The sequence below is a fragment of the Magnusiomyces paraingens genome, assembly GCF_902498895.1.
Source record: "Magnusiomyces paraingens strain CBS 517.90 genome assembly, contig: contig1, whole genome shotgun sequence".
Classification (NCBI taxonomy): Eukaryota; Fungi; Ascomycota; class Dipodascomycetes; order Dipodascales; family Dipodascaceae; genus Magnusiomyces; species Magnusiomyces paraingens.
The window spans coordinates 5,502,555-5,517,417 of record NW_022474067.1 but is presented as its reverse complement, the minus strand read 5'-3'; the positions used below and the strand labels follow the sequence as shown (position 1 = coordinate 5,517,417).

At 41.4% G+C, this 14,863-nt stretch overlaps 3 protein-coding genes across 3 annotated transcripts; 2 read left to right on the top strand and 1 right to left on the bottom strand.

The window, feature by feature from the left end:
* Positions 1-3,241: 3,241 nt before the first annotated feature.
* SAPINGB_P001681 (uncharacterized protein) lies at positions 3,242-3,694 on the bottom strand (the record flags this gene model as incomplete). Its single annotated transcript, XM_031996402.1, has 1 exon — positions 3,242-3,694. One exon carries the CDS (start codon positions 3,692-3,694, stop codon positions 3,242-3,244), a length of 453 nt encoding a protein of 150 aa, XP_031852293.1.
* Positions 3,695-4,070: 376 nt separating this feature from the next.
* On the top strand, positions 4,071-5,547 carry SAPINGB_P001680 (uncharacterized protein; the record flags this gene model as incomplete). The annotated part of the gene is made up of 2 exons (XM_031996401.1): positions 4,071-4,116; positions 4,193-5,547. 2 exons carry the CDS (start codon positions 4,071-4,073, stop codon positions 5,545-5,547), a joined length of 1,401 nt encoding a protein of 466 aa, XP_031852292.1.
* Positions 5,548-6,935: 1,388 nt separating this feature from the next.
* On the top strand, positions 6,936-14,844 carry SAPINGB_P001679 (uncharacterized protein; the record flags this gene model as incomplete). Its single annotated transcript, XM_031996400.1, has 3 exons — positions 6,936-6,988; positions 7,120-9,862; positions 10,525-14,844. 3 exons carry the CDS (start codon positions 6,936-6,938, stop codon positions 14,842-14,844), a joined length of 7,116 nt encoding a protein of 2,371 aa, XP_031852291.1.
* Between the last annotated feature and the right edge of the window lie 19 nt (positions 14,845-14,863).

Genomic DNA, 14,863 nt, shown 5'->3' with positions numbered 1-14,863 from the left:
ACAACTTATCTTCCCCAGCTCGATTCCTTTTCAACCTTCTTAACCTTCTTAACCTTCTTAACCTTCTTAACCTTCTTGACATTAAGCTCATACTTAAAATATTTTTGAAATCCGGGGAGACGCGGCACAGTATATTGTACTTAATTGTTTTTTTTTTTTTTTACTTGACCTGTGTAATAAAATGTAAGTTACTTTATATACGGCAAAATTGTACCCGGACGGCTTGCCGCTGCCGACTTGAAAAGTTCTTTTTTTGATTTTTTCACTCTTCTTAAATAATATATTTATTTAAATATATATTTTATGAGAGCTATTTGACATACACATATAAATCACAAGCCTTTTGTAAAGCACAGCCGTTTGCTTTATTTGTGAGCTTGTGAAAGTCCTTAACACGTTCAAACCAATTAATTAAAATCAGGCACGACAGTAAAACTAAAAAAAAAAAAAAAAAAAAAAAAACCCTTCAATTCGTTCTTCCCTGCTTTCCTCTCCTTAACCCTCCCCCCTTTTGACTGAACGGCTTGTCCGGCCCGGAGTCCTGACGGGAAGAAATCAAAATTTTTTTTTTTTTTTTTCTTCCAAGAAAGGCTTTTCTGCCTAGAACAAAGTTGAAATAATTAGGTCTTTAATCGAAGTCTTGGAATAATTGAATTTATATATATATTATCTATATTTAATCTTAATATAAAGGAGTTCAATTTGAAATATACTTTTTTTTTTTTTGTTAAACTTGAATATTCAAAATCATTTTAACAACTATTTTATTTTATATTTTAATAACAAGTTAAATATTCAAATATTTTAATTTTTTTAATTTTTTTTTTTTACATTTATATTTTTGTACGAGAATAAAATAAACAAGTAAACAAGTAAAAATTTTTAGATTTTTTGTTTGGGTAGTAGTAATTCCATGCCGATAAAGGCCATCCCTAACGGCAATACAACTAACCGCTATCCGGTACTTGTGTGTGTCTCCCATTTAATATATATGATACGTCCAACCAATCTTTTTTTGCGAAAGCGCTTCTGCCACCAAAGAAGAGCGCATTATTTCTTATTATTATTATTATTACTTTTTTTTTTTTTTTACGAACCTGTCAAATATAAACGAAATACGGTATAACCGGATGTATGCTTTTTTTTTTTTTATTGTGAGGTGTTTTTTTTACACAAGAATTTAAACAAAAACGACCTGTCAAAATGTCAACAAGACAAATTTGTGAGGTTAATTTACTCCATCTTTTTTTTTTTTTTAATTCTTTCCCACCAATTGTATTTAAGATCTATAAAGACATATAGATTTACAGATTGTTGTAAAGTTATTAAATCTTTAACAATTCTTTTCTAAAAAAGAATTCTTAACAACTACTAATATTACTACTACTACTAGTACAAGAGCCAGGAATATGAGTAGTTGTTACTACTGGACACATTCTATTTAAAAAAACAAAATGGAATGAAATACAAACTCTTTTTTTTTTTCACTCTCAACGACCCGGGAACCCGAATAAGCGGGATTGGGTGAGGGAGAGAGAGAGAGAGAGAAAGAAAGAGAGAAAGTAATTGAAGGGCTGCTTCTTCTATGCATTGCAAGGCTTACGGATGCGGCGGACACTGATAAACATCAAGAAAGAGAGAGTGGGAGAAAGGACCCATTTGAAGGAGCTGGCTGATTGATTAGTGGCTCGATTAGAATTGTCAAAAAAAAAAAAAAAAAAAAAAAAAAAAAGCCACTATCAAATGGATTGGTTTAAGGCAGCAGCAGCAGCATCAGCAGCAGCAGTTTTTGGTTGTGGGCTTATAAACAGGATAGATTATTTAGGTAATTACCTTAAAGAAGAATATATATCTTTTACTTCATCAATCCCTTTTGATTCCCTCTTTCCACTTCTTCTCTCTCTCCCCCCCACACAAATACAACTTTCTTTTCTCCAGATGATACAAAATGTATACACTCTAAAGAGAGGTAGCTGCTTTCTCATACAATTCCACCACCCCCAAAGTCGTGTATATGTATCTATATGTATATACTGATTAAATATGATAATACCACTTACAGAATGATAGACGCGTTATTATTATTATCGTTAAAGGGACTTTTACATGTTTTTATATATCTGGTCTGTACATTCTTATTGTTCATATCGAACGACATTTCAAGTAGTACCTAGAACGAACATTTCAATTCGATTCAATTCAATTCAAAAAAAAAAAAAAAACAGCCCACGTTTTGAAGTAATCAAAAAAGAGAGTTTTTGTCAGGCTAGTTTTTTTTTTTTTTTTTTTTAAACAAGGACCGTTCTTGTTAAGTGGTGTTTTTTTTTTTTTTTTTTTTTTTGATATATAAAATAAACGTTAACCGTCTGACTTTTGTCTTCTTCTCATCTCATTTTCGTCAACGGCCAAATGCATTAATAATCGCACTATCAGCCAAAAACCTTTATCAGTAAATAAATATATGGATGAATGAATAAATGGATGAATGAATGAATTTTTAGATAAATATTTGCAATACCTTTTTAAAGAATAAACAGCATTATTTTTTTTTTACGATACCTGATGGTTAAGAAATATCCATATCGCCTAAATACTCCCCTTTTTTTTTGTATCTAGATACTTTTTAAACTCTTTCCTTCTTGCTTCTACTACACAAATATCGCTCGCAGTCTTCGATACACACCTGAGAGTATTCCGGGGTTGTACAATAGCTTTTTTTTTTTTTAAAAAAAAAAAATACTCATTTCTTTTCTTCAATTGTTATTGTTATTATTATTATTATACTTATGACCATAATAATATTTAATTGTTCCATACAATGGATCTACATGAATCCTCGTGCCTGTCAATGATGTAAAATTTTTATACAGGAAGAAAAGAAAAGAAAAGAAAAAAGACAAGACTTTGTGTATGTTTCATAGTACTCCATATACAAAAACTTACTCTCATCAATGGTCATTTGGACCTGAGCGATTTTCATCTATTCAAACATGCTTTTAATCTAATTAGTTTATAATTTTTTTTTTTTATCTTCCACGAGCAAATAAGTTGAAATCATTCACAAAAGTTGCCAAAGCTATTTCCAAGTGTAAATCCCATGAGCATCATTCCTCATTTATTCATTCATTAATCGTGACCATGTAAATGTTTTTCTTTTTATATATATATTTATCTCTTCATTTATATTAATCATCATTATTATGTACATTTCCCACCATATCCGGTTTACTTATTCCCGCGCTTAATAAAGGTCAGGCATCCGGGTGCACTCGTTACCTTTAGTCTCGACCATTTCGCGAATCTTCTTCATAAGCGGACTGTTATTCCATCTCTCAGGGCACGGCTTAATGTCATCATTTTTAGTAATCCAATAGTAAATATCCCAGTCCTGTTCATCCAGCAACTTGTCGTACTCCTCGAGCTCTTCCATAGTCATTTCTGCCAGGTAAAGTTGGGCAAACTTGGACAACAAAAGATCTGTTTCCAGAATACCGCGCTTGCGAGACTGGTAAAGCAGCCGTGCACGCTTAGTCTCAATCTTCTCACCGGGACGTGGGAGAGGCTCAATCTTGAGCTCGATCTTAGAGGTGGGGGGTTTGGCGGATTGCAGAAGAGGAGTGGCAGCTGTGGTGAACAAGCGAGCAGAGTTTGCGGTGCGCAACTGGCGAGCAAAGGAAGTTCGTAGAAGAGACATGTTTAAAGGGTAGAAAGGGGTGGGGATGAAGATGTAATGTGGACAAGTAGGAGAGAGCAAGTAAAGATGGATTGGTTCTAAGCTCAGGATCTGATGAAAGATTTTTGGTGGGGATGACAAAAAATGAAAGCTGTTGAGGTTAGTAAAAAAAAGAAGAAGAAGAAGATTAAGAAGATATCACATAAACATGACTAATCATTTGATATTAACAGCCGTGCCACTTTTTTAAATTAAATTAAGTTAAATTAAATTAAAATAATAAAATAAATCATTAAAAAAGAAAACAACAAAAATAAATAAACAAATAAATAAATAAAAAACATCACAATAAAACGTTTGAAATCTGCAACGACCATCCAAATAAACCAATATAAACATGTACAGCGGCAGACGATCTATGGTGCCTTCAACTGGCCGAAGGAGTATGTGAAAGCATTAAATAAAATTTTTTAATTGATTTAGTTATTAATTTTTTTTTTTTTTCTTCCTTTTCTTTAGCACCAGCAAATAGTCGATTTACCTTTCCAGTTTATTCGCTTCCAGAAATTGTCGAGTCTTTAAAAGCGTGCGAAATTAATGTCACAGCAGAAGATCTGGCGCAACCACGGCAACAGTTTATCCAGAATCTATTTAATCAAATCTTACAAGAACTATTAGGAATTAGCATTACGATATCACAACTACATGCTGCTGCCGAATATGCGGTGGAGCAAGATGAGCACCAACAAATCTTTATTCGTGGAGCCAGCGGGATTGACGACATTTCAGATGCACAACTTATGCTTGCCAATAAACCCGTTCTTTTCCGGTTTATGCAGTCAATTGGAGTAAGCGACTTTAGTATTATGGACGTGGTGAAACCAGAGCCTGAGCGGGTGCGGCGGGTTTTGTCTACGGTTGTGAATTACGCAAAGTACCGAGTGCACAACTGTAATGGATTCTACGATGCAGTAAGAGACTATGAGGATACAGTTAAGGAACTACAAAATGAAATGGGGAGGCGTGGGGAACTAGAAGAAAAAATAGAGCAACTAGAACGGGATGGAGAAGAGTTTGAGGATGAGATGAAGGTGTTGGAAGAGCAGCGAGCGACAGCCGAAGCGGAATTGTTAAGATACAGCAAGAAGCAGACGGAGTATACGGATGGACATGTGGAGTACAAGCAGAAGAAAACGGCGCTGATGGCGGCCATTAATGATAATGGGTTTTTGGCAGAAGAGGCCAAGGCTGAGACGGAGCGACTGCGGCCGTATGTAATTACGAATCCGGAGACAGAGCACAAGGTGTTACGAGATTTGAATGGGATGCTTGCTCAAACACGGGAAAAGCTTGACAAGATTGAGCGACGGACGCGGGAACTAGAGCTTGGTGCTGTGGCCATTAAGGCGGCTAGGGGGGAGTTAGACAAATGTGTGCGGATGTTGCATGAGTGTGCTAGCGAGTCACAACGGGAAGATGAATCACGGCGGAAGCTTAGTGGGTTAAGTGATCGTGCAGAGCAGCGGGGGATTACAGCGAGGGAGGTTGATCGGGAGGTTCAGATGGTTGGGCGGCAGTTGCGGGCAGCTCAAGACAAGATTGAGCGGGTTCAAGGGACTCTTGTTCGGCGGAAGGAGGAGGCGAAGCGGGAGATGGCAGGACTTAATGATAAGTATTCAACACTTGTTGCAGAGCGTAGTGTGAATGATTTAGAAATGAAACGGTTGCGGGACGCAGTACTTGCGACGGAGCAGGAGATGGCAAGCATGAGGGCTGGGTTGGAGAGCGACATTCGGCAGTTTGAGGCGGAAGCGCAGAGGTTAGAGGCAACTATACTTAAATATATGAAGGATATGGAGCGTAAGATGCGGTAGAGGGATAGAATTGTATATTGTATATATTATATATTAGATGGAACAAAAGGAACAAAAGGAACAAAAGGAACAAAAGGAACAAAAGGAACAAAAGGAACAAAAGGAACAAAAGGAACAAAAGGAACAAAAGGAACAAAAGGAACAAATTTGTTTTAAAAAGAAAAAGAAAAAGAAAAAAAAATATATATAAATTTTTAAAGAAAATAAACAAAATGCCAGGTTGGGTAAAGAAGAAACATCTGCAAGGAATCGTGGGAGAATTCTGAAAGTATTATTATACTAAAAGTAAATATATATATATATAAATAATATTTGTGAAGATGATTTTATTTAATTTTTTTTTTTTTTTAGAAGGTTTATAATAATTTTAATTTTTGGTTGAATAATAAAATTATTTTACCTCTACTTGCGGGTGCCACCACGATATGAGAAGGCTACATGACATGACATGACATGACATGAAATGAAATGAAATGAACCAAGCTCAACAACAACCATCTGCAGTAACAGAAGGCTTCAGTAGAAGTTTTAAGACGAGGTGCAACGAGACAAGTTTTGCAAAGAAAATCCAATAGAGAGAGAGAACAAAAATAAAAAAAAAAAAAAGATGGAAGAAATCAACAAAAAAAATATTATTTTTTTATTTCCCCATTTAGACTAAGCGGATCCACTGAGAAGGGAAATATTCTGAAGTAGGTGATATTTTTATATAAATTTATATATATATATATATGGTTAGAACTTAAAGTATATTATTGCATTTAATAAGATATTTTATAAAATACAACAAAAATAATAGTGAGGTTTTTGTATGTATTTGTATTTGTATTTGTATATAAATATATAAATATATTTGTGTGTGCAACTCAATCTGTTTTGAGCCAAAAACTTTTTGATACACCAATTGTTGTTTAGTCTGTGGGTCCTTTGGGTGTTTTTTTTTTATTATTTATTTTTATTTTTTTAGGGAAATATTGGATGAAAAAAAAAATAGATTAAAATCACCTACTAATTGGTATTATAAATATATGAGAAAAGAAACGTTTGAATTAAAATAGAATTTTTTTTTTATAAACAGAGGGAACTTTTTTTTTTTTTTTTTTTTCCTTTTTTCCCTTTTTTTTCATTTATTTATTTTTTTTTAATCCACTTTTTCAACATTCTCTCTTGTGTATAATTATATCAATAAAAAAAAACTTATCTTAAAATAATATTAATAATAAAGAGCAGAAGAAGAAGAAAAAGAAGAAGAAAAAAAAAGACCCTGAATATTTGACCTTTCAATTGTTATTATTATTATTATTGTTATTGTTGTTATTCTTGGTCTTTTCTCTCTACGTTGGTTGCATTTCTTTCATAATTATATCAACAAGCTTCTTTCTTTCCAAATGAACAATTCAAACTCTGAAAAGGCTCCTGCCATCCATTCTTTGTCGTCACGGTAAGTATTTGATCCTAATCTTTGGGAAAAAAAAAAATAATAATAATAAAAATAAAAATAATAAAAATAAAAATAAAAACAATAATGATAAAAAAAAAGCTAACTTTTTTCAATTATTTCTTCATCTTTAGTCCAGCTTATTTGAAACATAAAAGACAACGGTCTCGCTCCATAGAACCAATCGAATACTATTCGCCTACTGATGACTTCAAACATCCTGTTTCTAATACCATTCTAGCTTTACACCAATCTCTTAAACAATCTGCTGTGACCTCATCATCATCATCATCTTCTTCTCCATCTATTTCTTCATTTTCAACTCATGCTTCTAAAACACGAAGAGCCAGCGGACCTCCTAGTCTTTCGCTTGGATCAACCCCTAAAATGACCAAATCATGGCCATCCACTCCAAAAAGAAATACTTCACTTCCAATGTACAAGTTCCCGGTCCCTGTATCTCTTCACAATCCAGAAGACAACCGTAGCAAAAATAACCAATCTTTTAAAAGTAAAAGTGTTGAGCGATCTGCTTCCTCTCCACCTTCTTCTCATGCCTGCTTGCAAATGCCTTTGGTTACACCTAATAGAAGTCGATCAAGATCATCTTCAATTTACATTCCAAGTCCTGCGGAGCTTAACACCAACATTACTTTCCAAATACCCAAGTCTTCACTTACAACTTTTATTCCACCACTGGACCGTTTCCCATCTAATTATCAACGTTCTCAGTCTTTTTTGAATCCCCCAAAGAACCATATAATAGACAAGCAACAACAGCAACAACAGCAGCAGCAGCAGCAGCAGCAGCAACAGGAAACAACGGTGATTGTATCGTGTGTGCAACCGCTCTCTCCATCACCAAGGAAAATGGGCAGTGAACTGTACCGAGAGTATAGTCAACATACACTCAATACCATGGAAGCCAAGGCTAGCGAAATGACTTATGGGGGGTCAACATTGTCAGGGTCAAACTCAATTTCTTTAGTATCAGCTCCTGGGTCAGCAGAGGCAGCAGCGGCAGCAGCGGCGCCAGGTTCTGCTTCAAAGTCAGACATCGAGTCTAGGTATATGTCTAGATCAGAATCAGATTCCGGGTCAAGGCTAGGAATAGGTTCGAGAGGAACTGGGTCCAATACTAGTGGGCTTGACGGGAATGAGTTTGACGATGATTTCCTAAGGTACAAAAATGGAGCGTATGGAACTATAACCCCTCGGCCCCAACAATGGACTTTAAATAGCAGTGAGGAAGGAGATGGTAGGTACTATCAGAACGAATATGCACCTACAATGTCATCGTCTAGCATTTTAGGGTGCTTTGAGTTGGCAGAAAACATGTCCTTGTCGCAGCTGTCTGTTGAAAGTTGTGTCAAGCAGCAACAAGAGCAAGAAAAGTTGGAGGAGCAACAAAAGAAACTTGAGCGACAATTAAAACAGAAGCAGGAGGAGAAGGAGGAGCTATTAAAACTACAGCAAGAGAATAATTTGAATGGCAGCAGCAACAGCAGCAGCAGCGGCAGCGGCAGCAGCGGCAGCGGCAGCGGCACTGCTACACCGGTACCACGGAAAACAGTGACTCCTCATGTGGAAACACCACAGCTACAAGTTCTATCGCGGGAGACAATGGCGATGACTCGTGCGGGATTCCAAACAGCGCCGGCGCTGTTGTTTTCGTCATCTTCTTCTTACAAACATTATTCCAACAATCAAAATGGGGGTCCATTTGGAGGGCCACTGGAAGTTCCCAAGAAACGGAGCAAGAGTGCATCATTTATAAATTTTTTCTCAAAGACTTTGAAGCGAGACAAACGGTCGCATAGCAGTGGGAGTAGTATGGATATACATGGGGGAAAAAGAGTTGAAGACAATAGTCGTCAAAGAAGTAAAAGTGTAAGCAATAGTATGGTCGGAACTCCTCCAAGAATTCGAATAAGCAGTGCAAGCAATTTTTTATCATTTTTGGATCTTAAACGGTACTCGATAACTCCAAGGGGGTCTCCAGATTCTGATTGTATTATTGTTGGGAGTACAGTTACGCCAGACAAAAATGGTGGTGATGGTTTTAGCGGCGGTAAGAATGCAGCGGGTTTGGTGACAACGCCGGCGACAGTTGCAGGGACGTTTACGACATGTGCTGGAACAACTCCTGGAAGCAGGAACAGCAGGAATAGCAGCAGCTACAGTACATTTAGTGGAACCACCAGTGACAATACTGTTGCTACTAGGACTGGAGATACAGACAGTCCCAACAGTAACAGTAACAATAACAGTAACAATAACAGTAACAACAGTAACAACATTACTACTGCGGAAATGCGTCAACTAAGTTTCATCCGAGTAGGCGAGACACCTTCACCTGAGTTACTACTAGATGACGGTAACACAGTTAGCAATCGTCGGGTGTTCAACAGCTGCTCATCCTATCCCGTATCTTTTACATCGTCGTCGTCGTCGTTGTCTTCACCGTCGCCTTCAACTTCTCCGCGTCTTCCGGTCCGTACTTTTACACCAGGGTTACGGTTACAACAACAGCTGATGCGATCTACAATGGCATTGGAGGAGACAATAGAGGAGGGTGGACAAGGTTTAGTTGCAGAATCTGTGCATGTGCCAGAGCAGTCAGAGCAGCCGCAGGAGCAGCAGGAGCAGCACGAGTGTCACAGGGTTGATGCAGACCACGAGACTTTGCAGCGTCCGCATAAACGCAGGTTTCGAGACTTTTTACAAAAATCAACATTGTCGCCCAAGTCATGGACCAAATTTTCGTCATCATCATCATCATCATCATCTTCTTCATCTTCTTCTTCTTCCTATTCTTCTTTAGGATCCGAGGGCTTTTGGAAGAAACGGCGGAGCAGTGCCGATAGGATGGCCAAGGTGAGTTTTCTATTCCGTGTGTTTAAAAGAAGGGTGGTAGACTTTTGTTTCAAATGGGTTAGGGTTAAGGTTAGGTTTAGGGCTGGAAGCAGAAGCACAAGCAGAGGCAGAAAGAGAGGCAGAGGGCGTTGGCGTGGAGACGGCCAGACAACAGCTGCAGCTGGTACGACAAAAAGAAATCCAAACGAGTGGCTGGCTGGCTGGCTGGTTGAGCGGTGGGCGGCGTTTATGAGAAGCACCGCAAGCAGAGTTTCAGCCGTGTGGCGGCTGGGCTGGCTGCACACATGGCGCACGTGAAACCCCACGCGGATATAAAGCCGCACAGTAATACCCTTTTTTTTTGCCAAAAATGGCAAAACCCAGCCCAGCCCCAAAGAAAACCTGACTTACTTACCAGCCCTGCGATCTAACAAAAAAAAAAAAACAAATTAAAATTATTTTTTTAAAAGTCTCGATAATCGTTTTTTTTTTTTTTTTCCCTTTCTTTTCCCTTTCTTTTCTTTCTTCTTACCATTCTACCCCCCCCTTCTTTTAAAATTTTTTTCAAATATACTCTTTCAATTCCTCTAATAATAATAATAATCCTAATAATAATTATTATACTAACATTTACATATTTTTTTTATTATCTTTTCTTCTTTTTTTCTTTCTTTCTCATATAGAATATCAACAACCTCCAGCTTATCATGGACCCGGCCCAGTCCATAAATTCCTCATCCTTACAGGACCCGGCAACCTCTCCTGGCCAAAGAAGCTCCGGGTCTTCGTCAATCCAATCTTCGGTCGATATTAACGTCCGTCAAAGACCCCCTCCATTGTCTTTTAAAAATGAAAACTCACCAAATCCACCTGCTTTTGAACCCTCCGCAATTGCCCCTCCCCCTTCTCATCATCATAATCATCATCATCATCATCACCATCATGATAACGATAATACACTTTTGGCAAGCTCTACAAGCTCTACAAACTTTATAAGTGCATCAGCAACTGCGAACCCCTTACCAAACTCAGAATCTTCAACCCCATCAACTCTTCAGGCCCTTTCATCATCATCATCAAACTTCCAGGTCTTACCTCCAGTAACAGCACCAGCTTTTAGACCTGAACATTCCCGAACCTCTTCTTCTGCAACCGCAGCCTCTGCTCAGAGACATTCTATCGCCCCAAGTCTTGCTGGAAGACATTCACTCATTTCACAATATTCACCAGTCATTGAAAAGGCTACAGAAATCTCCATTGTCTCAACATCCTCTCGCTCAGAATACTTCCAGTTCCCCCCATCAAATCCAACTTCCGCAACTGACCCATTGTTCCATGTCACTGGCCCTAGAATCCTCCCACCTTTCCAACATGGTGCCCAAAACTATTCATCCCCTGACCTTTCGTCCTCTCTCATTGCTACAACCTCAGGTCTCTCTAATGAAGCTATCCCCCTGACCAAACCTTCACTTTCTCTCCCGCAACCAGGCACCGAAAGAAACACTTCTGCCCTCCTTCAGCTTCGTCAACAAACCTCCCAAATGGAATCCATTCTAGGCGACATTCGATTCCAACGCATCATGCTACTTGGAGGTATCTCTTCTCCATCCTCCACAAAGGACCAGGATCAGATACAAATGACTACTGCTGCCGATGCATTCTCCCCATTGTCTCAACAATCTTCAATTTCTTTCCTCTCGTCTTTCCCATCAAACCAAAGTTCAACCTCTGATATTGCCCGCTCAGGTACTGTCCTCTATACCCCAATGGCCCAAATACCAATCCAAACCTCCCCAACATCCTCAAGCAACTCCCTCAAAGCTGCTATTGCTGCTGCACAGGCTGCTGCTGCTGTTATCCCTTCACAAACAACTAGAGCTTCAGCCATCCAAAACTTGCCAGCTACCGTCCTTAATAAAGACCTCCCTCAGCTCCCCCCAGAAGCTTCTGCTTCTACTTCTGCCTCAGCTGATATTCTCCATCCAATCCCTTCCCGCCGCAATATTGCCCCCCTCAAACGCTCCTACCAGCGCCAATCAATGCCTCCCTTGCCTTCTTCAGCTGGTATGACAGTCATTCCTGTCTCAAAACCCCCTCTTAGTGTCCCCCAGTACCCTCTCCCTCCTAAACCTGTTCCACTTCCTTCTTCCCCCACTGAATTACGCGCCCAACACGCACGCTCCCACTCTTTGCCCGTTCGTTTTGCCCAACCTGACGCGTTGCATCATGATGATGAAAACCCTACCACCCCTATAACTAGTCAGCTCAATGAACAGTCCTTGGGTGGAGAAGACCAAGGTGATAAAAATGGTACAGGTATTGGCACACAAATTCAAAGCCATGCAGCAAATAGTAGCATTAGTGTTATTGGCAGCGCTCCGGGACTTAATATGTCGTCTTCAGGCGCTGCATTTATGTCCTTTGCTACTCCTCAAAATGATGCCCCAACACCAAGCTCAGCCATCCTCAACTCTGATATTGGAATCTCAAGTAGTAGCAGCAGTTCAAATACTCCAGCTAGTGGGAACGCTAGAGATCCCGCTTCGTTGGCTTATGATCAATTGCCTCCCCCACCTAACATTGGACGCCTCACTGACTCCTCATCAACTTCTCCAACAACCCCTACAGCACTTGGTTTAACTGCAATGACAAAACTTGCACCACCCCCACCCTACGCAGGTGGTGTTCCTCTTGCTGAAATTCGGTCATCTTCTCCGGCTTCAAGTTTCCGTACAGCACCATCCTCTCCGCTCAAAATTTCTTCGGTAACCCCCACATTGGCACCAGTATCTAATGATCTCGAGTTCCCTGTCATGCCCTTTTTGCGTGGCTCTTCATCCTTGTCAACCTCGCGTCCAAGTACTTCTGCAAGTGACGTTGACTCTTATTTCAGTGCTGCCTCTGGTGGAAGTGGCGGTGGCCGTTACTCTCCAGACCCCCTTGCCCAAACCTACCCGTTTTCTCGTGCACGCGCCAACTTGAGCTCTGCTGGCTCTACAGGAATTGGTATAGGACTCACCGGCGTTCAAACTGGGCCTGGAAATACCCCTACTGCAGACGAAATGCTTGCTCACGCTGGGTTTGTTGAAACCGGCTACGAGGTGTCTTCTGCAATTGCAACTCCTCAAATCACGCAGGACACTACTGTAATCGGGACCGGTGGAACTGGCCAAGGAGGGTACTACACAACGACATCTCGGCCTTACAACACTAACAGTAGTACAGTGTCTACTAGTGGAGAGTCTGGTACCGTTCTTGGACCTGCTTTCCAAGCAACCACTCCAGTCTTTGCCACATCCTCACCTTTGATTTCTCATGGGTCCTCTTCGCTCATCACCACTAGCTCCTCGCTTGTTGTTTCGTCCGCTGGACCTACCACTGGACCTGCTTCATCCTCCTCGGACCGCCATACGTCGTCTTTCTCTCATGACCCTGGATCGCCCAGTTACACAACTGCTACAACAACCACAGCAACATCTGCGCAGACCCAGCAACAGCAACTGCAGCCGCACCAAACACACAAGCGCACATTGTCTTCACCTTTGCTTGCTTCTATGCCTCCACCCCCTCCTTCGGCTTTGATTGGAACTTATGCCTCATCGTCAGGGCTGGAGCCGATTTCGTCGCGCACTTCTCCAGATGTGACGGCAACAATTACTGGTGCACCTCACCAGGCGCCAGAGGATTATGACCAGCAGCAGCAGCAGCAGCATCAGCATCAGCAGCATCAGCAGCAGCAGCAGCAACAACAACAACAACAACAGCAACCGCTTCATACCCGCGACTTTAGAACTTCAACGGGTGCAGAGGTGTTCCCTGTGGCTGCGCTCAACAGGCTTAGCCAAATGTCTCATCAAACGTTTTTGTCCTCCTCATCACCTCCGCCTCAGCTCCAGTCCCAGACTTCTCACGAGTCTGGAGCTGATCATACTTCAGCCACAAATACTATGCGCCCGGACTCTATGCCTTCCGAACCCTTGTCATCGTCTCCCTCGGCCACAGCCTTGGCAGCTGCAGCTGCAGCGTCTACAGCAGCTGCTGCCGATTTGTCGGCCCTACATACAAGTTTCCGTCGTTCTAAGGAAGTCTCCAGAAACTTGCGGCAACACTCTTACGATTACGACGGTCTCAACTCGAGTCGCACGTCGCAGCAAAGTGCAGTAGCAGCAGCAGCAGCTGCGGGCCATGTCACGGGCACGGTACCCATTCCACCGCCACACCGCGTCATCTCCGAGCACTTCCCACTGGGCTCGCAGCCGCGACGCGCGGAACTTGAAGGCAGCACGCCCAGCAGCACTGCAACGAGCAGCACGACGGGAGCCACGGCAACAACACCAGCTGTGGCCGGGGTCACCAATACGGTGACTCTTGGGCCTAGTGCTGGCGGCAGCAGGTACAACTTTTATGATGAGTACAGTCCCACAGGAGCGTACGAGTACGTGGCACATGACGGATCAATTTCTGGGAATACAACAACCACAACCACAGGCATTACTGTAGGCATTGCCACAGCAGGAGTCACTGCAGGAGCCAGTGCAGAACCTCGTGCCTCGCGGAGCCAACGCTCGAGAATCTCGTCGCTCGGAGCCCTCCCTCCCACGGCACCAATCCACCGGTCCACGGCTACACCTTTGGCAGCGGCAGCTGCTGGGCGCCGCAAGTCGGGCGGCGTAGGTGGTTCCTCTGGGCCCTCATCTCGTGGCGGTGGCGGTAACGGTAACGGTAATGGTAACGGTGGTGGTAGTGGCAATAGCAGCGGGGCTCCTGCCACGACATCTCGCCAGCCATTTAACCGTGAAACAGTCCAGCAGCTGCTGGAATTGTCGGATGTGACGTTGCGCCTGGACGAGCTCGATATGCCGCCGGCTGAACGCTTACTGCTGGAAAAGTTTGTAGACGCGTTGGCCAAGCTGTCAACAGACATCTCCGCAGATAGATATAAGCGTCGCGAGGGCGTGCGGCGCCTCCACAATGCCTTGCGTGCTATCGAGGGATGGATTTGATTTGAATTTTTTTTTTTTT